This window comes from Zootoca vivipara, chromosome 14 (genome assembly GCF_965207765.1).
Source record: "Zootoca vivipara chromosome 14, rZooViv2.hap1.1, whole genome shotgun sequence".
In the NCBI taxonomy this organism is placed as follows: Eukaryota; Metazoa; Chordata; class Lepidosauria; order Squamata; family Lacertidae; genus Zootoca; species Zootoca vivipara.
The window spans coordinates 11,366,367-11,390,788 of record NC_142597.1 but is presented as its reverse complement, the minus strand read 5'-3'; the positions used below and the strand labels follow the sequence as shown (position 1 = coordinate 11,390,788).

General features: G+C 45.0%; 2 protein-coding genes across 2 annotated transcripts; one reads left to right on the top strand and one right to left on the bottom strand.

The window, feature by feature from the left end:
* Window positions 1-200: 200 nt before the first annotated feature.
* On the top strand, window positions 201-10,463 carry GNLY (granulysin). The gene is made up of 5 exons (XM_088657880.1): window positions 201-2,981; window positions 5,385-5,593; window positions 6,211-6,315; window positions 8,071-8,254; window positions 9,786-10,463. The coding sequence occupies exons 1-5, from the start codon at window positions 2,936-2,938 to the stop codon at window positions 9,812-9,814; spliced, it is 573 nt and encodes a 190-aa protein (XP_088514006.1). The 5' UTR covers window positions 201-2,935; the 3' UTR covers window positions 9,815-10,463.
* MYL7 (myosin light chain 7) lies at window positions 9,301-19,748 on the bottom strand. Its single transcript, XM_035139498.3, has 6 exons — window positions 19,603-19,748; window positions 18,281-18,356; window positions 15,637-15,741; window positions 13,444-13,522; window positions 12,857-12,905; window positions 9,301-11,409 (listed from the first exon to the last, which is right to left on the bottom strand). Exons 1-6 carry the CDS (start codon window positions 19,636-19,638, stop codon window positions 11,308-11,310), a joined length of 447 nt encoding a protein of 148 aa, XP_034995389.2. The 5' UTR covers window positions 19,639-19,748; the 3' UTR covers window positions 9,301-11,307.
* Window positions 19,749-24,422: the final 4,674 nt, after the last annotated feature.

Here is a 24,422-nt window from a genome sequence, read left to right as displayed (position 1 = left end):
GGGACTGACTCTAGGAAATGGGAACAATTGGAGCATATGCAATGTAGTGTGGTTTGGAAAGAGAGATATCATGAGGAAAAGCTTTCCATAAAGATATTCTGGCAAAGATTGCACAAGCTGTGCTGGAAAGGAGGGTGGGGGAAGAAGCAATTTCAACCTTGACAAGAGAACACTTTTTCATTTGAATCGGCAGTAAGTATTTTAACACATTCTTTATTGCAAGGCAGGAGATTGCATCTGAAAAAGGCATTTTTTTTGCACATGAAGCTAATGCTGGGTTGAGTTTAAATCTATATATAATATTAAATCCATAGAAGCTACTGCCATCTGCTGCTGTGCTGCAGTTCATACACCATCAGTGTATGGATACTATAACGATGTGTGCATACATCTTAAGCTAAACATATAAGTGAATACAAACTCCAAATAGCCAGACAGGTATCCAAGACACATTCTACTCATGTAAAAACACGCTGATTCACGGACCGTCCACGGCCCAGATTTAGAAAGTGATTGGGCCGGATGCAGCCCCTGGGCCTTAGTTTGCCTATCCATGACCCAGCCTCTTGGATAATGGCGTTGTCCCCAGTGAATATCCACCCTGTCTCTCCCACTTTCTCATTCATTATTCTCATTGTTTATCCTATGGGTGCTGCTATGTGCCTTCTGTCTTTGAGCTCTTTGCTCTCTTCTAAGGCTCACCAGGTTCTAGGAGGCGGGGGGGGGTCTGAAATGCTTTCTAAAGACACTGTGTCCGTCAGCTGTCGCCCCCCCCTTGTGCTTCCTCCTCCTCCTCTCCCATTATTTCCCAACTTTCCCCCTCATCTGCCTCTGAGCTGTGACCTCCCTCAAACCCCTGTTGTAAATCTAAACTGTCTTCCTCTTCCTCCGCTCCATGGAAGGGTCAAGCTGGGGAGGCGGTCTCCACCATTCCTCCTCTGCCCAGTCTCTGACACTACCCCTGGTCTGGATCCTGGGGTGGAAAGTCTGCAGTCTCTTATTTTGAGTCTTGACTGCTGCCTGACTCTGGGTGCATGACACCTCCAAAGGCTATTTTTCAAGACAAGCTGCCATTGCCACAAATGCATCCTTTTGCCAGGCTAAACTACCCCACAGTCACAAGTGCATGCTCATTACAACCATGTAATTCATTGGGGCTTGGAGTCAGAATTCCAATGTCCTGGAAACAACATGTGGAAGGTTTCTTCATGCTACTTGTGGGAGCATGATCTGTATACCTGGAAGACACACTGGATTGGATCCAGACTATGTTAGTTGAACTTAGGTCCCACTGAAATCAATGGAACAAATTAGTCATTACTTAAGTCCCATTAACTTCAGTGGGGGTTAAGTTTAACTTACTTACAGTCCACTCCTAACAATAGGCAGAAGCCAGCTAAGTTCTACTCAAAGTAGACCCATTGAAATTAATGAAACTAAGTTAGTCATGGCCTTTATCTCCAGTGGGCTTACTCTGGGTAGAACTAGCACTCCACACAACTCCATGTCTCATCAGAAGTAAGTCCTACTGAATTCACTGGGTCTCGCTTCCAAGTAAGTAAAGCTAGGATTGCAGCCTAAATCTGGATCCAACCCATTATAATTTCCATATGCATCATTCAAGCAGACATGACAAAAACTCAAAATACCAGGTGCTTTCTCTACCACTATAGCTCAGTGACAGATGAGGTAGAAATCTATTATCAGCAAGGACAGTTTTACATATGGCCTGACCCAAAATTAGTAAGAACCAGTTTTGGAGGGGCCTAGCTGAATGCTAAAGCTAAAAACAGCACCAGATAAGATGCAGAGGTATCTGCAAATACAGAGGAAGAAGCTAGGGCTAGGTGGTTGGAAATGTGGTTGGAGGGGAGATGGTGGGGAGATAAGAAGATTTTGTTCTTTTGCTATTCTTTTGTTTCAAACGTGCCTTTTTATATTTGACTTCACTTAGTAATGCTTTCTTTTGAAATGGTTCAGATAATTTTTGTTTTAACTTTGCTCTGATAAACGTGCATCCTGCAGTTGACCTCCTCTGTAGTGTTTTTGTTTTTTTTAAATGCTTAGGATAATATTTTAGTTTCCTGTTAATTATGTTTGAATGAATGTTGATTGTATTTAAATGTATACTTTATATTCAACTTTCTTCAGTAATGTTTTATTCTGAATTGTTTTATTTTCTGTTTTAATGTAGGTTGTACCCCCCTTAAAATATAAAGCAGTATAGAAATGAAATTAATAATAATATCATTGGGAAGAAGGAAAACAGGCTGGATGACACATTCTGTCCTATAAAGCATGTATCATAATGGAAAGCTCTCACAAAATCCGACCTGTAATGCATTACTGAACATAAGTCTAATTAATAGATCTGAGCCTCCGTATTGAACTCCCACAGGGAATTTTATCCCACATAGAACACATGGTCTGCATGCAGACAGTCCCAAATTCATTCCCCAATAGCTCCAAGTAGGGTTGGAAAGAGTCTTTTCTGAAGCCCTGAAGAACAACTGCCGGTCAGAGAGACCAGTGGTCTGACTATTGCTTGAAGGCAGATCTTGGTCGTGGGAGGTGCCTCTTTTCCTTCTTCACATAATTCTTCACATTTTGAGATCTGGTTTTAATACCTATTCATCACATCCTGTGGCATTTGGTTTCTGAGGGTTCAAACAATGCTCAACATGGGAAATAGCACGTTCACGCTTTGTAGCTGTCAACCAATTTCTCAAATCCATGACGTTTTGGGAAGGAGGAGGGGAACAGCCAAAGCCTCGCATCCTGGGCAGCGAGTGGCACAGCATGCCCTTTTAAGTTCTGCTTTTGATTTTCAGACACTCCGATTGGCTCAGGCAGGAGCCCCCCATAACTTTCAAGAGCTTTAAAAGACTTGTCGGGAGACTGGCTTCGCCACCTGCAGTTGGACACCTGAGCTGCAATGGCTTTGTTGCTCATCTTGTACCTGAATGTTGCTGCTGGCGCAGGTAAGATGTGAGGGCTGTGTGATGCGTTTTTTTGCTTCTTCCAGGACAAAAAGATGTTACAGGCAAGCTTTGGCTAATGTTCCTTCCAGTAATAAAGCTGGTGGACCCATGCCAACCAGCGAGGCGGCGGAACAGGGCCAGTCACAAACAGGAACAAGGGGAACTGCCTTATCCTGGACCAAATAATTGGTCCTTCTGGCTCAATATTGTCCACAATGATTGACAGCAACTAAGTTTTAGACCAGGCACCCCCAAACTGCGGCCCTCCAGATGTTTTGGCCTACAACTCCCATGATCCCTAGCTAATAGGACCAGTGGTGAGGGATGATGGGAATTGTAGTCCAAAACATCTGGAGGGCCGAAGTTTGGGGATGCCTGTTTTAGACTCTCCCAGCCCTAATTAGTGATGCTGGGGATTTTGAACTTCAGACCTTTGATAGGCAAAGCAGATGCTCTACCACTGAGCTAAGAACCTTCACCTGCAAACAAAGTAGGACGAATTCTAGGGACCACAGGAAATCCCAGGTTTGTAGAAAAGTTGCTCATTAAAATAAAACAGGGGAAAAACAAAAGAGGAGGACGGAGGGTTCAGATATGTGCTGTTAATACTGACATGGATGGCTAGGCCTCAAGGGGGTAATAATAATAATAATAATAATAATAATAATAATAATAATAATAATAATTTATTATTCATACCCCACCCATCTGGCTGGGTTTACCCAGCCACTCTGGGCGGCTTCCAACAGAACATTAAAATGCAATAATCTATTAAACATTAAAAGCTTCCCAAAACAGGGCTGCCTTCAGATGTCTTTTACAAGTCTGGTAGTTGTTTTTCTCTTTGACATCTGGTGGGAGGGCGTTCCACAGGGCGGGTGCCACTACCGAGAAGACCCTCTGCCTGGTTCCCTGTAACTTGGCTTCTCATAGTGAGGGAACCACCAGAAGGCCCTCAGCACTGGACTTCAGTGTCCGGGCAGAACGATGGGGGTGGAGACACTCCTTCAGGTATACTGGACTGAGGCCGTTTAGGGCTTTAAAGGTCAGCACCAACACTTTGAATTGTGCTCAGAAACGTACTGGGAGCCAATGTAGGTCTTTCAAGACCAGTGTTATGTGGTCTCGGCAGCCGCTCCCAGTCACCAGTCTAGCTGCCGCATTCTGGATTAATTGTAGTTTCCGGGTCACCTTCAAAGGTAGCCCCACGTAGAGCGCATTGCAGTAATCCAAGCGAGAGATAACTATCGCATGCACCACTCTGGCGAGACAGTCTGTGGGCAGGTAAGGTCTCAGCCTGCATACCAGATGGAGCTGGTAGACAGCTGCCCTGGACACAGAATTGACCTGTGCCTCCATGGACAGCTGTGAGTCCAAAATGACTCCCAGGCTGCGCATCTGGTCCCTCAGGGGCACAGTTACCCCATTCAGGACCAGGGAGTCCTCCACACCTGCCCGCCTCCTGTTCCCCCACAAACAGTACTTTGTCTTGTCAGGATTCAAGTCTGACACAAATGGAGGCCGCGAGTTTTGGGAAGGCTGTGTTAAAGGCAGACAGCCATGATAAGCTTGATGAAAGCAAGCGACAGTGGAGACGACTCAAACATTATTGCCACTCTTCCATCAGGAGGTAACTTCACACACAGGGTCTCCTAACAGTGCTCTTTTCCCAGAGATTTTTGGAGGGAAGCCATAACTGCTGGAAGTGGTATCATAGAGCTTTAAAAATTATGGTGTGAATGGGAACCCAATATCTGACATGGCACAAGGCAGCTTCCTACAGGGCTCAAACCAGCCTCAATATAGTGTGTGTTAGCGCTCTGTCAGTTTTGGTCCTTTCTGTTTCTCATTTTTCCAATCGTAAATTCAGTTTTTCACATTGATTCAGCAATTTGAGAATCCATTTTTTAAAATTAAAAAAAAAACCTCTGGTGTTTTGGCAATCAGTTTCTCATTATGGAATGCATTTTCCTATGTTATTTTCGCAAATATATTGATTTGTACGCACACTTCCCCCTAACATATGCATTTTTTTAGAACTTCCTTTGCTTAGACTGCACTGCAAAGATCAGATATGTGTGAATTTCAAAGGACGGCTGTGTTTTGGTTCTCACATTGTTTCAGAAAGTGCAAATTTGATAGGCTTGGCTTTAAAGGCAAACTGTACTGAGTTTCTCCCTCATCCCTAGGTAGAGCTAAGGGTACTCTTTCCAGTATCAAAGTTGACTCATGGGTGGGTGGGGGAGATAATGAACAGGCCCACCAGGTCAGAAAGGTCCCACCGCCCCACATTTTAAAGAGATGCCCCTGATCTAAATCATGCACAAATAATATTAGATTTCCTTCTAAATCCTCTTGGGTTGTATGCTGTGCAAGTTTACCTCTTACTCTTTTGTTTCACAGCCTTAGCTGGAATAGATCTGGGTCTTCCTGGTGCATGCCTGCAAGGTCCAAAATTCTGGTGCAAAGATGCAGTTACTGCTGCTGAATGCAAGAAGGAGGAATATTGCTGGATCCATGAGTGGAGTTCTCCATTGGTGAGAGCCAGAAATGCAAAACCACATCCATCTGAAGAGCTGTTCCCTTCCCTCTCTCTTTCACCACATTTACAGGTGGGTTATATAATACAACCACATCAGTCCATCCCAAATTAAGCAAAATTAACCAGATGTATGAGAAAGGGTAGAAAGCAATATCTTAGGGGGCAGCTGCATGGTAATAACAGGGACGAGAAGGACTTCTCTAGACATTCTTCATCTATATTTTGGAGCTGGGATCAGCAATGTGACCACGCTGAAACATTGCCATAAGAGGTCAGGAACTACCATAGGATAATTTGGGGATAACTAACTAACTGTCTCGTTCTTCTTTTCCTTTTAAATATTATCTTCCAGGCCCATAGCTAAATACTGTGTGGTGGATAAGGGAGAGAGGGAATAATTGCCAAAGAATTAATACATAAATGCTGGGAGTCAACTTATTATTTGCTTGTATTGGTGAACAACTGGGTAGAAAACAGTCTGCACTCACTTCCCGAGTAGAAGGTCAGATAATTTCTTTTTTTTAAAAAAGCAACAAAAGCTGGACATCCAAGGAAGTACTTGTGCCACGAAGAACCACTTATAGTGAGAGCCCCATTATTACACCATTTACCCCAAAAATTGCCCTAGTCCTTACTTGGAAGCCTCATTTTTTACTTTGAAGCCATTGATATCTTTGTTTGTGACAGAAGCGACTTGAGGAGGACAAGGCTGATGCCCCATTGATTAAATGCTTCATCTGCACCAAGATTGTGCAGAAAATCAAGGATCTGGCTGGAGACGATCCAGATGATGTAAGTTACCAATTGCTATGTTCTTGGAACTTATTTGCTCGGCTGCTACTGAAAATTGGGGCTGCGGGAGGGGCGAGCTACTGAATTGCCACAAGTGGCTGACACCAAGAGATTAGCCTGAAAACATATCATGGATTTCCATTGCTGAGGCTAAGCAGAGTTGGTCCTGTAAGCTACCTGGAGGGAATTATAACAGGGAACCACATGGTTTAATGGTGAATTTTGGACATAATGGAGATGTAAAATATTTGGATTACAGTCGTACCTTGGAAGTCAAACGTACGATTACAGTCGTACCTTGCAGAAGTCCATTCCAAAACATTCAAAAACCAAATCACAGCTTCTGATTGGCTGCACGAAGCTCCTGCAGCCAACCAGAAGCCGCAGAAGCCCTGTTGGACGTTTGGGTTCCAGAGGAACCTTCGCAAACCAGGTTTGCGGCGTTTGGGAGCCAAAACGTCTGAGTTCCAGGGCGTTTGACAACCACGGTATGACTGTATTATAAAATATGCAGGAGGAAATTATTAATAATAGGACCCACAAAGGGGAGGAGGGAAATCCAGGCGATTCTTCGGAATCTTGTGTTTATGTTGTATGTTGGATATGTAATCGTAAAACTTTAATCTGACAAACCAAATAAATGAACTTTCAAAAAATAGTAGTAACTGGGAACCACATAAAAGCCCCTTAAAGGAATACTTAAACCCTTAGAGCCACCCCATGGCTAACAAGGGAGAAGAAGAGAACCTGGTGCAAAAACAAAGTTTTAAGCTCCTAGACTTGTTTGCCGAGCAGGGCCCTCTTGGCACCCTGGCTCTGGAAGCCTAAGGAAGCTCATGCGAAATCTCACTGGAACTCAGATTGTCCTATGAGATTTCAAGAGAGTATTCCAGGAGCAGTGCATTGAGCAGGCTGTGCCCAGCAAGCAAGGCAAAGAGCTTAAAAGTTTTTTTCCATGCCAGGTAACCCCAAGTGGACTCAACCCCAGAAAGAGCTTTTTAGCTCTCCACCTTGCTTTGGATTTGACTGGCACAATTTCAACCAGCCCACCTGGAGATGGCCTGAGGGAAGTCCTGAGGGCCAAATAGAGGCCTGGGGGCTTGTATTTGCCCCCTAGGCCTGAGGTTCTTCACTCCTTGTGTGAGGCTTTGCACAACGTCTGCATAGCGCGCCATACGTTAAAAACCCACTCACCCCCAAAAAGAATCCTGGAAACTGTAGTTTGTTAAAGGGCGTGGGAACTACACTTCCCATGATTCTTTGGGGGGAAGGCTTTAAAGCAGGCATCCCCAAACTTCGGTCCTCCAGATGTTTTGGCCTACAATTCCCATGATCCCTCGCTAACAGGACCAGTGGTCAGGGAAGATGGGAACTGTAGTCCAAAACATCTGGAGGGCCGAAGTTTGGGGATGCCTGCTTTAAATGCATGCAGCTAAAGACAGCAAAGATTCCAACCAACTTTATTTGGAGCCCAAAAAAGGGGGGTAAAGAAGAAGGAAAATGAACAAATAGCAAAATATACAGCTCCCTGGTCACTTCAGATTAATACAGAGTGCAAGAGACGACAGGTCTCCTGTGCCTTTAATAGGTGTGTAGAAGAGGGAATTTCAGTAGGTGTTGCTTGGAAGCAGAGGCTGGTGTGACAGAGCAAAGCAGAGAAAGGCCACCCTGGCAGACGCGCAAAAGCTGTATCTCTTTGAATATTGAGCATGGAGCCATCAAGGTGCTGATCTTACTCCCCAACTCTTATTTCAGGAGAAAATCAAAGACGCAATAGCTTCTGTATGTCAGGTAGCGGGCAGGTTCCTGAGAGGGACTTGCAAAAAGTTTCTGAGGCTTTTTAGATCAAAGCTCACGAAAGATCTGCAGGCTGGCATGAAGGCTCGGGGCATCTGTATTGATCTGGACTCATGCAGGGATTGCTTGAGGGCACTACCAGGTGAGAGCAGTGCTTTTTTAAATTTTATTTTATTTTTATTATTTTCATTTATTTTTTCATTCATTCATTAAAATTCATATGCTGCTTGATTTTTAAGAAAGAAAACCTCAAAGCAGCTCTCTGGTGACTATCTGTCCTCATTCAAGACAAACTCTACCCGTCCCTTTTCCTCACTGGATTATTCCTTATGAACAGCCTTCTTTTCCCCTGAGATTTTTATTTTTATTTTTTTAAAGGACATATCGCATTATGGGAGGGGCCAAAGGTGGGTGGGTCCCCATTGGAACAAGTGAGGCAGACCAACAGTAGGCAGAGCTGGAGCCTAGGATAGGTAAAAGGTAAAGGGACCCCTGACCATTAGGTCCAGTCGTGACCGACTCTGGGGTTGCGCGCTCATCTCGCATTATTGGCCGAGGGAGCCGGCGTATAGCTTCCAGGTCATGTGGCCAGCATGACAAAGCCGCTTCTGGCAAACCAGAGCAGCACATGGAAACGCCGTTTACCTTCCCGCTGTAGCGGTTCCTATTTATCTACTTGCATTTTGATGTGCTTTCGAACTGCTAGGTTGGCAGGAGCTGGGACCGAGCAACGGGAGCTCACCCCGTCACAGGGATTCGAACTGCCGACCTTCTGATCAGCAAGCCCTAGGCTCAGTGGTTTAACCACAGCGCCACCTGGGTCCCTTAGAGCCTATGATAGACAGACCCAAATCATCTAGTGCTGTCTCCATTCTCCTCCCTGCTGAATCCCACAAAAATGAGGTTAAAGAGAAGAAAGACCGGTAGATTATGCTTTAAGACAACCTTCTGAAACTAGCTGCCCCCTAGATGCTGCTGGGTCACAACCCATGGCCAATGATCATATAGGTTGTGGGAGTTGTAAACCAAAACATCTGGTGAGCACCAGGCTAGAGAAGGCTGCCTTAAGAAATCTTTGGTGGCTCGAAGGCATTCCAGTAAAAGTAACGGGGGGGGGGGAGAGTTGATAATGCAAGGTGGAAGATGCTCTCTACCCGAGAAATCTTCAAAGCATAAAAAGAACCCAGCTGAATCAGACCAAAGATATATTGAGTCCAGCATGTTGCACACTGTGGCTGACAAAATGCCTATGAAACTCCCAGAAGAAGCAGATGAGCTCAATCGCCCTCTCCAGCTTTGGCTATGTAGCTTTCATGCATGACTAGTAACTTTAGAGGAGCCTTTATATCTTTAGATGCCAGGTGAAAACGTTTCTCTTCAACCAAGTGTTGATTAACATTCTATGACTTTTAAAATGTGTTTGCGGGAGGGGGTGTTTTGCTTTGCTTTTGTTTTATTGTGTATTTTGTTTTATTGTGTATTCTGTTGTGAACTGCCCTGGAATCTTCAGATGAAGGGCAGTATACAAATTTAATTAGTAATAATACATATAGCTGTATATCCCCCCCCCATGAATTTGTCTAATCCTCTTTCAAATTGGCACTGGCAGTAGCTATTGCTTCATCTCGCAGTTGTGGTTTCCATGCTTTAATCACATGCTTTGTTTTCTACAGAGGATGAAAAGCCTGAAGGCAGCTGGTGAATTGGCTGACTTTGCAAATATTCACTTTGCTGCTGCTGCTGCTGCTGCTTCAACTTCTTCACAGATGTGGGACCCCCTCTTCCGATTTGCAAAGGAAAGCAGAAATGCCCACATTACTTAGCAAGCAATGCTGGAACGAAGGGCTTATCCACAGTTACCTTTCCTCTGCGCTTTCCAGGCATGGTCTGCACTTTAAAGCTCTGGGTCCAAGTACTCTTTTGTTGTTCTGGAGCTTTCTCTGCAAAAACTCATTCTTAAAAGCTGAATCAGAGCAAATGGCAATTTGCTGAGAACCTGAGTTGCTGTTTGTTGCGTTTCAGCTTTAAAGAGCACTCGGAGCTTTGAAGCACAGACCTGTTCCTGCAAAACACAGGGCAAAAGTTAAGTGTGGATAAGCCCTAAAGAAGGTACGTACGCTGGGTGCCACAGGCAACTTAGGCACCCAGAATTTCCGCTTTGCCCAGGGGTTTGAATCTTGCTGAGCATCCTTGCACAAGGAAGAGGCGAAATACTACTGCTTTGCCTAATGCGATTATAAAGCCGACTTTTGTATATTTTAGCAATATACTGGAATATTCTAGTTTAAGCTGATTCCCCTTGCTGGGATGCATCTTTGACTTTGACAATGAATAAAGTGCTTTGATGAGCCGTATTCTGCTGTATTCATGGCTGTATTCTGCGCACTATGAGAAAGTGGTATCAACCTACAAGGGTCCCACTCCCTGAAGAATCATCAGGCCCACAAACTTCCAGCGTCCTGAATCAGAACCCTGGTGGTCTCGGCTGGAACCAAGAACCCAGGGCTCTGTAGGCACAGGCATTTCTGCGGAGGAGCTGCCAGGCATAGAGGTTGACATCTTTCATTAAGCAGCGATAGGAACCAATCGCCCTCCAAACGCTGCTAGACTACAACTCCCACCAACCTGGACCACTGGACATGCTGCCTAGGGCTGATGGGAGCTGGAGTCCAGCCACATTTGGAAAGCCGTAGGTTCCCCCATCCTGTGGCTTTATTTTCCAGGCTGAATGCTTTGAGACTCAAGCTAGCCACTGGCTCTTTTTGCCTGGAAGTGGTATAAAGGAACCAGGGACATGAACAGAGTAGAACACATAGATTTATAGAGATGGGAGGGATCACGGGGGGTCAGTCCACTGCTGCAATGCAGGAATCTTTCCCCCCAAAACCCATGACTGAGATTATGAGTCTCATGCTTTACCAACTGATCCCAGCCTCTGGTATTCAGAGGAATGGTACCCTGTGTAGTTTACCTGGGCAGTGCTGGAGCTAGTACACAGCCCTGAAACTCACTACCACCCTCTCCGCCCCATATATGGTACCCCAATGGTATCAGGAGGGTGGTCTAGCCCCACGACACCAGCTGCTACTGATTCAGACTGAACTCACAGCCGCAGCTTCCTTCATTTCTCATCGGGCCTTTTATTCAAATATAGCAGTAATTGCCACCACAAACTTTCAATTTCCCCACAGACCTTCATTCTTCCTTCTCATCACCATGCGTGATGATGTAGCACAAGGATTTGTAGTCAATGTTTCCGGCCACGTCGACGGGAGCGACTGCAAACATTTGCTCTACCTAGGGAAGAAGGGACACAAAAATGGGGGTAAGAAGGCAGCGTTCGGCTGGCCTAATCGACCGGTCCCTGCCCGGTCTTGTGAGCCTTGGGACTCTGTTGTCACGGTTTCCCCACCTCCTTGGGTCATGAGATTGGAAGGGGGAACCATTCTTGAAGTTAAATAAACGTATATTGCTTTCAAGATGATTGTGGCTAAGGGCTTGCTAATACAGTTTCTTTTAGAAATACTAGAAATTCTACCTCCACTGTTAGAAGTAGTAAGGTAAAGGTAAAGGGACCCCTGACCATTAGGTCCAGTCGTGACCGACTCTGGGGTTGCGTGCTCATCTCGCATTATTGGCCGAGGGAGCCGGCGTACAGCTTCCAGGTCATGTGGCCAGCATGACAAAGCCGCTTCTGGCAAACCAGAGCAGCACATGGAAAAGCCGTTTACCTTCCTGCTGTTGCGGTTCCTATTTATCTAATTGCATTTTGACGTGCTTTCGAACTGCTAGGTTGGCAGGAGCTGGGACCAAGCAACGGGAGCTCACCCCGTCACAGGGATTCGAACTGCCGACCTTCTGATCAGCAAGCCCTAGGCTAAGTGGTTTAACCACAGCGCCACCTGGGTCCCAGTTAGAAGTAGTAGGCCTCTGAAAATACATTGCTAGGAATTGCAGGTGGGCAGAGTGCTGTTTGCTCTCATGTTCTGCTTGCAGGTTTCCCTTAGGCATCTGGTTGGCCAGTGTGAGCCAGCAGACTTTTCTTACGTTAAATGGGAACAACAAAGCAAGGGCAATTGGCTGATTACACAGCATTTATAAAGAAAGCAACCCTCCCCAGGTGCCGAAAGGAAATATGTTTGCTCTTCTGAATGGCTGTTGGACTGGACTGGGATGGTTTGCCATTTTGCAGCCAGTCCTACAAATTTTAAAGCACAACCATATTAATAAAGGTAAAAAAGGTAAAGGACCCCTGGATGATTAAGTCCAGTCAAAGGCGACTATGGGTTTGCAGTGCTCATCTTGCTTTCAGGCCAAGGGAGCCGGCATTAGTTTGCAGACAGCTTTCCGGGTCATGTGGCCAGCATGACTAAACCGCTTCTGGCACATAACAGTGATGGAAACCAGAGTGCATGGAAATGCTGTTTACCTTCCTGCTGCAGCGATACCTACTGCACTGGCATCCTTTCGAAGTGCTAGGTTGGCAGGAGCTGGGACAGAGCAATGGGAGCTCACCCCAATGTGGGAATTTGAACCACTGACCTTCTGATCGGCAAGCCCAGAGGCTCAGTGGTTTAGACCACAGCGCCACCCGTGTCCCTATGCCATATTAATACACCTGTTGAAAGGTGTCTCCTAGGTTTGATGCTTGTGAAAGATTCCTGCCTAAGGGGAAATTGGGATTTAAAGAGGGAGGACGAAAAGCACACTTTAACTAGTGCTAGATCAGAAAGAGTTGCCTCACCTCCTCAGCAGAGAACTTGTCCGCCTGAGTCATCAGGAGTTGCTTAAACCTGGAAAACAAATTGGAAATAAAAAGTCAGTTCTGTTCCAACACCCCACCTAGAAGCCTAATAGGAACATAGAAACCTGCCTTATACTGTACCAAACCTTTGGTGCTTCTAGCTCAGTATTGCCTGCACTGACTGGCAGCAGCTCTCCAGGTCTCCCTCCACCCTAGGGATACCTGGAAACTTTTGCTTGCTCTACCCATGAGCCATGGCCCTTCCCTGAAGTCTCTTCTGGGCAAACAGAGGCTTGTATGGAGAAATCCCAGGAGGTTTCCTTATACTGAGTCAGACCATTGGACCATCAAGCTCAGTAGTGGCTATACTGACTGGCAGCACCTCTCCAGGAGTTCAGACAAGGGTTCCTCACAGTTCAACCTGAAGATGCCAGGAATGGGACCAGGAACATTCTGCCTGTAAAGCTGATGCTCTTCCAATGAGCCATGGCTTCCTCACCCCCACCATTGGTTAAGCCAATCAGACCTAATCCAATCAGAACCCAATGGGCTTTACTCAGGATCTGAACTGTAGTTAATGTTCTTACTCATCTTTGTTCACATAGCCAGTTCCGTTGGGGTCAAATAACTTGAAGGCAGCAAGGATGGATTCCTCGGGATCAGTGCCTGTGGAAGAGAAGGATTGCTCAACATACAGCAAAGATCCTCAAACCGAGAGCAGACCCCCTTTTGGTTGGGAGAGGGCTGGGCAGGGAGTCTGGAAGGTTTGAAGTTCCAGGGAGGAAATGGAAAGTTAACAAAAACCAAACCAAACAATGCCAACACACACACACACACACAGAGGGAGAGAGACCTCAAGGACAGAAAAGTATAACAATTTCAATTTCAACACCTTTATTGGCATATATATAAAATATAAAAACAAAGACAAAACATATAAAACATATAGGACATTAGTATAAATAGTAACTCTACATCATACAGAAATAATGGTGAGCAGGAGGAGGAAGAGGCACACAAGGGATCCTCAGCTATCATTGTTGAAGGCTAGATGTACTGATTTTAATTACATAAATTCTGGACAAGTAGTGGGCCATAATTCTGGTTTGACGACACGAAGATGGCGGTGCATCACCTCTCCGTTTAAGCTCTGTACTTACCGGTTTGTTTTACTGTTTTTTAAAGCCTTTTTAAAGCCTTTTAAAGCCTTGTCAAGTCCTCTTCTAGGCTTTTTCTTTATCTTTTTATCTTCTAGGCTTTTTCTTTTATCTTTTATCTTCTATTCTTTTAATTACGTCTTAAACTTTTACTCGGAGAAATGAGGGAATGAGGGAGTGAGGGAGTTTCTAGCTATCTCCAGTTATACCACATCCATCTTGTGGCTGTCTCTCCCAGCGTATACTCCCTACATACTCCCTGCTGCAATTCCTCATTTACTGAACAGAACTGAATTGAATTTTAACCGAACTGAGGTTTCTTAACCCCAAGTGACCTTAAACAAATATGGTGACGACCAGGACCGAAAAGTATAACAACTGGCTCCTACACCTTAAGGCAGTGATGACCAAACTTAGCCCTTCAGCTATTTTGGGACTACAACTCCCATCATCCCTAGCTAACAGGACCAGTGGTCAGGGATGATGGGAATTGTAGTCCCAAAACAGCTGGAGGGCCAAGTTTAGCCATCACTGCCTTAAGGGAACCGACTAATGGAACTTTTTGCCAGACCCAAAGACCCATCTTGGGGCTTCTGTGACTCATCCACTTGACCACTTAAATATATTTGTGAACATCAGGAAATAACAACAACGTTCATCCTGCGGTATGGGGATGCTTGTGTCATGATTTTCCATTGAGGTTGTACGCAACATAGCCCTAAGTTAAAGTCACTTAGTGGTGTGACAGGCAAAAAGTAGGTTGCTGATAACTTTCTTGCACAAACTGTTGCACAGGTTTCTGTCAGCACAACTGTTGCGCAACATTAAACTCACCTGTCCGTTTGGCACAATGCCCTGGTGCTACCGGACAGAGAATGTTGGACACACGAGCTTTGCTTGAATTGACAATTCCTACCCAAAGCCAGTGTGGTGTAATGGTTAGAGTGTCAGACTAGGACCTGGGAGACCAGGGTTCAAATCTCCACTCAGCTTTGAAGCTCACTGGGCGATCTTGGGTCTGTCACTGCCTCTCAGTCAAACCTACCTCATAAAGTGGTTGTGGGGATTAATGAGGAGGGGGAGAACCATGGATGCCAACTTGAGCTCCTTGAAGAAAAAGGTGGGGTGTAAATGCAATAAACAAACAAACAAAAACCCCTTTCTTAGCACCCCTTTCGTATGACACGCATATTGTGCATTCATCCTGATTTGTTTTGCACAGGGTTTGTGGGGAGGTCAGAGGACACCCACAATTTACCAAGCGTTCATGCTAATTTGTTAGATTATGTTGCATCGAAAAATCATTACCTGACCCTTCCCAGTGCATTTTCCTGCCAATTTCCTTGCCGCAAACCAAATTTTTTTTTGGGGGGGGGGGGAGAGGTTTGTTGTACAAGAGCTTCAAATTAGCTTCAGTTGCGTAACCTCCATTTGCTGGCATGTGATTGAATCCCTCCTGAAAATAGTGGCAGTCTGGAAGTGCCCTTAGTGGTAAACCAGTTTTGTCTTTTTGGCCTCTTATGTTCAGGGGTGTTGGGTGGAAATCAAGAGCTGGATTGAGGGTTAATGAGCAAGACTGAGGGTTAGTGAGCAAGGTCCTTGGCTATGGCAGCACCAACTCACCATTCAGTTTCTCCCCAAAGAGTGTTAAGAAGACCGTGAAGTTAATTGGCCCTTTTCCTTCCTTTAGCATCTCATCCAGCTCTTCCTCCTTCACATTTATTTTCCCTGTAGAGAAAAAAGCAGGCCCTAGCAGTGAACTCCACGGACCTTTCCAGACATCCTGTTTATTGTTCATTCATGACTCTTTGTGATCATGGTGTTCTTGGGGCAGTTATCTGCAATCCTTCTTTCAATACAGATGGTGGACGTTGCACCAGGTTGGACAATACGGGTCCAATTTTTGAGATAAGCAAAAAAAAACCCCTAACCTGGAACTTCTGGGGAACTTTTGCCCAGCCTCAATCTTCAGAGACCTATATCAATTGCAAACCTTTATGTATTGGCATATAGAAAAAATTCTGAAAGGTTTGATACACAGCAAAATCTACATGGAACTCTCTCTCTCTCTCTCTCTCTCTCTCTCTCTCTCTCTCTCTATATATATATATATATATATATAATTGTTTATACCCTGCCCATCTGGCTGGGTTTCCCCAGCCACTAACAATTAAAATACTGTTTTCTAACATTCACAAATCCTCATTGCATGTTGCAGAGACCTGGCTACTATCTTCCCTTATCCCCATCCTGAGTTAACATAAGGAAGGCTACCTAACATTCGCCTGTATGCCACTCCCTGCTAACAGCCAACTGATTAATGAACTTATGTAGATCAAATTGTCTGATACAAGGGGCAGTGCAAAAGAACATGTGTGGCTGATTCTATATGACTCTGTCCACAGGGGCATAGTACAGGCATATAATTTTTTTCCATTTCCCTCTTGAATCATCCCCACCCCACCCCCACCTGTGCACACAAAATTTGGTGAACTATATTAGCCCTGGTCTACATTCAACAGACTTCCCAGGGTTTTTGCTTTGGGGATAATGTCATTTGAATACATGTCTCCCCGTAAAAACAACTTCACCACTGGCCTTTGTAGCTTGTCTCCTCCTTTTTCTGCGCTAGAAGAGAAAATAGAGCTCTCCAAAGCTAGGAAAGATGCACAAAGCCCATTACACTCATAGAGTGTAGTGGGGGTTGCAGACGAGCTCAAAAGAAATCTGGGAGGGGGTGGGCTGTAGTTAGGCTGAGTCACGGAGCGTGCCATTGAGTTTGATTGACAGCAGCATTTTACTTAACACCCATGTTGCTTTCGGTTTCCCTCACTCTCGGAAAAGCCTTCGAATCTCCCGCCCGCCCGCCCGCCGCTGCTTTTAGGCTTAGTCAACACTGCTTGCCCGTTCGCGGGGGTCGCCTGTATTCAGGGGCCCAGTAGGAATTTTGCCACTTGGCTGAATGGCTGTTGCCATTTGGTTTTTGCCTACTGACAAGCAAATTGTCACAACTTGTTAGGTTGGCCGTTAGGCTTTGGTTAAAAATTGGTATAGGAGGGGCATGGCATAAAAACGCCTACCCCCCTCACTTGCTCCTTATAGAAGTATTCCGTTAAAGGAATCCTGGGGCTCAGGGACTCTAGTCCATTCATCCTGCCATAGGCAAGGATGGTGCGGCCATTACAGAGCCGAGCCTTGGGGAACACTCCTTGGGGGAGGAGAGTGCCTGAGAACAGTACCTCCAATCCCTTGGGGTGTTTACTTGACTTACCTACCATTAGGTAAGTCGAAGCTGGTCCTGACCCAAAAGGGGGTCAGATGGAATTGGTCCTGCCCAACCCGGGCAGATGGAAATGGTCCTGTCCCTTAGAGTGGACAGATGGATTAACCAAAGCCTAAGCCAACACTCAGAATTAAAATGTATTTTGAATAAAGTTGTGGCCAAAATAATGCCAAAATCCCAAACCTAAAATATTGTGTCAGTTGTGAGTTATTTTGGGATTTCTGGGAGCTTTGTCACGCAAACCACCACCCTGTGTACTAGAAATAAAGCTGTCACTTCTGAAAGTGACAAGCTGTTTATCAAAAAGGACACCATCCAGAGATGAAGGACCGTGAAGTGCTCATAGCTCCAGAAATAACATGCACCAAGTTCTTAGAGGCTCTGAAGATAACCAGGTGGGCATTAGAAAGGTCACTGTGAATTTTTAGACATAGGAAACTGCCTAATACTGAGCTAGACTATTGGTCTAGCTCGCTCAGCATTGCCTGCACTGACTGGCAGGAGCCCTCCAGAGTCCCAGGCAACAGTCTCCCCATGTGATGCAGATTCTCTACCACTGTGCTACAGCTCTTTCCAGTTGTGAATGTTGCTTTTAGTAAATAGAAATTGCTTCTCCCTAAATCAGTGCCCTGCAGATGTTTTGGACTCCAACTCCCATCAGACCCCTAGATTTGCATGCTGAAATTGGCAAGATCAATCTCTGGCATCTCCCATTTTGTATATTCCTTTGTCAGTTTTAAAGATGGAGATTACAAAAATCTCTCTCTGCCAAAGACTCTGAATCCAGGTCTGGCTATTTGGCACTGTTTTTCCTTGTACCAGTTAGCTGCTATCTATCTATCTATCTATCTATCTATCTATCTATCTATCTATCTATCTATCTATCTATCTATCATCTATCTATCTCTATATATATCGATATATAGATATATATATATATGAACTTTTGAAGAGTGCAATTTCATGGTGACCGGAGGCACTCACCCAGTTGACCGTATGTCTCTTTCAAGTCCGATTTGCTAATAATGCCATCACGATTCTGGTCAATGCAGCTGAATGCCTTGGGGGAAAGATAAGGAATGTTAAATCTACTCTCTCTATTTCTCGAGTTTAATTCCTTTCTGCCACTATAATAAGAACATACACACTCACACAAATATTTCCCAGTCCCCCGCCTGCATCCACTCCTCTTTGTTATCTCTCCAGCGAAGGGCAAAAGTGATTATAGTGCTTCATTAGTTGAGCAGCCCTTGCTTGTTTCACAAGTTATGCAAACCAGTAGAGTTGGGGGCTGCATGTTATAAGCCTGTAATTCAAATGTAAAACCCGCGTCCCTGATAGTCTAACAATACAGGAGCAGGAGCAGAAAATTCCCATTTTCAGTTCACTGCACTGTGATATTCTGGAAAGTGTTGTGCTATGAGAAGAGTTTCACCCAAATTCACATGACCTTACAGGTCTATACAGGGACAGTTCTGTGGTAGTGATGAGTGGACTTGTCAGTTTCAGTTTCTCTCAATTTTTCATTTTCCCCCATCCTGAGTTCAGTTCTCTACATTTCCACAACAGTTTGCAATATTTTCTCCTGGGGGGGGGGGAGCCTCCTGAAAAACCATCAGCATTTAAGTGAACATTTCTCCTAATTTACACTTTTTAAAATGCAACTTTGCCCAATATGCACATTTTTGCAAAGCAATTACTCATAACATAACACGTTTCTCTATGTCATTTTCACCAATAAATGCATTATGACGTGCACCTCACCCCAGTAGGCAGTATATGCATCTTAGTTCACATTACTTGGCTGGATACCGGCACTGCAAAATCCAGAGCAGTGTGAATTTTGAAGGGTAGCTGCCCTTCAGTTTGCTTATCTTTTCAGGAAGTGTGAAAGAATTAAGTTCACCTTTAAATGCAAAGTGAACTGCATTCTCTCCCATCCCTAGTCTGCAGGTCTCACGCTGAATTGCCTTGTGCAATTCAGATCCCTGATCATGCAAAGAGGTGACATAAAGAGACATATGAACCCCATCTCTTTGCCATGATGACTCAACGGTAGAGCTTTGCATGAAGAACAACAGCCCAGATTCAGTCCCTGACTTCTCCAGGTTGGCAGCTAGGGCTAGGCCTGAAATCTTGGAGAGTCACCACCAGGTAGCATAGACTTATTCCCACTGCCAGGTAGAATAGACCTGACTCACAGAGTCCACCTTTGTCAATGGCACTCCACTGGATGCAGGCTGAGTTCAGGCTTGGAACTCATTTCCTTGGCTCAACAGGGGGAGGGACGACCCTGGGCATCTCACCTCCTTGAACTCTTGGATCTGTGACTGCTCAAACATGGAGAAGACATTGGAGGAGCTCCTCTGGGCATGCTTTGCGGCAGCTTTGCTCCGAGTCCCGGCTTTTCTGCTGGCCTGAACAGTAACAGCAACAAGAAGAGTAACAGGTTACAACAGCACCAGTCAGTACGGTATACCTGACACATTGGAATGACGTCAAGCACAGGACTCATTATGTTTACACAACTAGAAGACTGGAGACAAGATCCAACACACACATTTCATTTGTGCAAAGATTTACACTTGTACAATTCCCCCCCCCCACCACCTTCTCCTCTCTTTCTCTTCCCAAAACTGCTCCAGAGGATTGAGGGATCCCACAGAACAGATGGGGGGGCAGAGGGAGGAAAGTTCCATTGCACAAGCATAAATCCTTGTGAAAACAGCACGGTTTTCTTAATGCTACATTGGCTACAACTCTAGTTAGTGTGTCGGCTGCAGTGTGCAGGTGTGTCGTGCGAACGCTCCTCCCAGGGCTGGAATAGGGGTTATTTAACCTCCGGTTTGCTAGTGAAACTGAATTACTGTGTCGTGAAATGATGCACGTCTAAAAAGCGTGTCACCAACATGAAAAGGTTGGAAAGCTCTGTTTGGAAAGCTCTACCCTAGGGGATTAGTTGTGGGCTCAGGTTATTGAATCATCAAATTGTAGTGTCCCGAAGGTCATCTAGTTCAACCCCCTGAAATGCAGGAATCTCAATCTCAATTAATTTTTAATTCACCTGCTGAGCATTGGATATATTTGCTCTGCCATAGCCTATCCTGCCCTGGCTTCCAAAGCTGACAAAAAGCACATACACAAACTTGAATATCTTCACTGCACGGTTTAATCCCATACCGGATAAGGTTGCAATATTATAGAACTGCTGCGATTCAAAAACACATTGACATCACAATCAGATGCACATCCTAACTGGTTCAGGGAGGCTTACTTTCTAGTAACAGTGTTTAGGACTGCAATCTTGGCAACCACTAACAATCGGCGTATTATAGGGAATGGGGATCAGAAGCTGAAGGAGAGCAGTCCACTGGCATGTGTGTATTTAGGGATAAACAATGTGCAAGTACTGTATTTAGAACAAGGAAACCTGTGGCCCTCCAAATGTTGTTGGACTACAGATCCCCTCATGCCTGACAAAATTGTGCCACAGATTCCCCATCTCTGAGGAAGAGCCATCTAACTCACAAACCCATTCGGAGAACTGGAAAAGCGAACTGAAAGCTGGAGAAATTTGTGGCATGTGTGTGCACACTAACTTAATTTTAAAAAGCAAGCATCCTGCATTATTTCCCTGACAGGCAAAACAGGACACAAGCAGGACTGGGTGCTACCAGGGACAGGTACCATTTCCTGTTTCTTCATAGTTGCATCCTTCTGAACATGAGCAAATATTTGCCACCATCCCTTGGATATTAGATCTTCCCAGTCAACACCCTTTCTCCAGTTCTCTCTTGTCTGCATACAGGCTGAACCATTGCTCTCTCCCTTTGCTTGGTTTCTTCTTCCTCCTCAGTGGGACAGAGTAACCGTTCAACATTTATGTGTGATCAGCTGAAAGCTCAGTGCTATGAAGAATACATACAAAAGCAGAGAGAAACAGCGTACTCACCATTCTGGATGTCCTTCTGAAGAACAGAGAAGTTCTGGATGGTGTCAAGCATCAGCTCAGGCTATATCCCACAGCTTATCACTTGGTGAGCTAAATCAGGAGCCCGGTGGCAGGAGGAGAGAGCCAAACTTGGCAGTCCCCAGTGCTGAGAACTGATAAGGTTTGGATGTCATAGTGCATTGTAGTCTTTGCTGATGGAGGGAGCGAGGCATTCCTGAGCCGAGTGTTCCACTCTGAATGGAGTCTCCCATGTTCCTTCTCTATGCAGTAGTGCCAGGATTATTATTATTTAGGCCTGTATTTGGAGCGGGGCTATATATGTGACCTGACCTCCTTCCTTGCTAGGGATGAGGGAACCTGCCAATTTCAGTTTTTTGTTTTTCCCATCCAAAATTCACTTCTCTATACTGATTTCTGCTTCAGTTTGCCAATAAAAGGCAGCAGGGGGTGGAACCCCCCATGGAAATTCACCGGCATTTTACTTCACATTTCTAATATATGCATTTTGTGTATACAATTTTGCCTAACAGAAACATTTTTTGCAAAGCAATTTTCCCTAATATAATGCATTTTTGTATGTTACTTTGTAAGCTGCCTTATCATTTGAGGGGGCATTTAAGATTGTCCCTTGAAAGAGGATTTTCTATGTGCCATAAATTTGATGGGCTGTCTAGTCCAAGTCGGATTTAAAGATACACATAGGAACCTAGTCAGAACCCTGGCCGATCTAGACCTTCAGGCAAGGGACATTTCTCCCTTACCTGGAGATCCCAGGGATCAAACCTGAGACCTGATGCATGCAAAGTTCTACCTTGAAGTTGCCCAGCAACCTCTTCCTTTTCTAGGATTATGGCTGCTTGCACACCATGTATATTTAAAGCAGACACACCATGAAAGAATCCTGGGAACAATACTTTGATATGGGGGCTGGTGTTATAACTCTGTGATGGGTAAACTACAGTTCCCAGGATTCTTTAAGAGTGGTGGATGGTATGTGCTCAGCCAATGTTACCTGCTTCTGATCCTTTTGACTGTTGGTTGTTACCTGTGGAATTTGCTCACTACCTGGCCTGGTCCATCCATGCTACACATCTGTGGCCTCACCACACTTGCAGGCAGCTCTTCCTTTCTCTAAAACATGCCTGCTTGGAATTCCACAGAATTCGAGAAGACAGCATGCACAATACAGTTGCAGTTTTGTTCTCCAGCATTACAGAGAACCAAAGGTGGACTTTGGTCTTTCAAATTTCAGCAGCGCGCTGTGCAAGGCCAAAATTTGGTGCACCCATCTCTCACCTTCCATTCTACTCGTGCGGCACCCCCCCCCCCAGCTCTGTGCCCAGTGTACACTACGCTAAACCCACCTCTGAGATTATCTGGCCAGATGGGACATTCTGGGCTTATGCCGCAGTTTCTGTACTTAGTTCTCCAAAAATGCTGACATTAAAATGCATTGCCGTTTTTGAAATGTGCTTTTTGGCCCAGGAGACATTTGCTGCTGCTGTTTCTACCATTGGCTTATGCTCCTTGAAGGTTTGCTTTGCGATGAAATGGGGCTTTTAACGTGTGTAAATCTGCACAGAAATATACTTGTTAGGTGCAGCTTATTCTACTGCTGTGGCACAACGTTAGGTCAAGCTGCGCTGGATAAAATTCTGCATTCTTTACAAGAAAGGTACTATTCTACTGAGGAGAATGGAAAACAGCATACAGACTCCGTTTCATGGGCACATTTCATGACAGGTTTATGTGTTATATAACAGAACACTTGCAGCAGCCAGGCCTTCTGACCAATTACACCAATTTGTACCAGCTGCACTGACAGCCTAATTGTTTTCATACCCTATTTCCAGTAGGCTTTTAAAGCCATACAGTGTAATTTGGGACCAGGTTGTCTGAAGAATCATCTATACCTGGCATGAGCCTCCCTGTGTACTAACATCAGCACCCGAGGTTCTGCTTTCTTAAGCGCTGTAAGATTAGAGAGTACTGAGAACATGGCCTTTGCCGTGGTGACCCCACTGCTTTGGAACTCCATCTTTCAAAACATTAAAGATGGCTTAGGAGTGATTACAAGTTAGCATTGCCTACCTGAGGGTAAGCTACTTCCCACGGTTGTGAGTTAAGTCCATGCGCACTGACGTTAGGCTGGCATGGGCGTGTCATAAATGAACTATTCTGCTCATATGCAACTGCATAATGACTGTATGGAGAACCTCCAGTTTTCATTGTGCTAGAAAAAGTTTTGCAATGCTATATGGCATGGACATCGGGGGTGGGGAGGGGTGGGGAGTACCCCAAACTGAGTCTTTGTTGTCACCAGCTTGTCTTGATCTGAAAAGGGGGAAAGTCAAATAATAATTGCCTGTTTTGGGGCGGAGTGGAATACTGGGGGTGGAATAATATAATGGATTAGAGTCTTTTAGAACAGCCCCCCCCTCCTCTTCCTCTTACAAATCTCAACTGGCTGTAATCCTGTTCTTACTTACCTGGCAGTAAGACCCACCAAATACAGTGGAATTTGCATTCAAGTAAACACACATAGGATTGGTATTGCTTTGTACTCCACTCCACACTGTAGCACAGGTGTAAGGTTTGATAAACAACAACAAAAAAGATACGACAGGGGCAAGTTTAAAAAGTTTTTTATTTTTTTATTCTTATTATTTTTAATATAAAAGGGCCCCTGGATCCATAAGCAGGATAGCAGGAGACAGAGGGAAAAGAACCAAAAAAAAAGTGGGAAATAAACGATATTATGACAGTGGGGGAGAGAGTCTGGGTCAAACATCTGTATGAGCTGAAATCAGGGGATCAAACTTTCTGTAGTTGCTGCTAAGGGATGCCCAAGACATTACATTTTAAAAACAGAATGGACCAATCTTCAGTAAATCTTAGGAGCTTCCAGACTGAAGCCTGTTACTTTCCCACTTCAAATCACACATGCAACTGCAACTCACCTTTCGCCCTGTGGCAGGTTTAGCATGCTTGCAGGTGGAGGGGGCTGGTTTCATCCCACTATGTCCCATCCACACTAGTGGACTGATCACAGGTGGGCAAGCAGTGTTCCAGCAAATTGACATACTCACTTCCCCCCTGACCCAAGTGCTTACCTATCTGGTTATGCATCGCACACATCCCTTTGAGGTGTGCAGAGCCTTGGAACTAAAATTT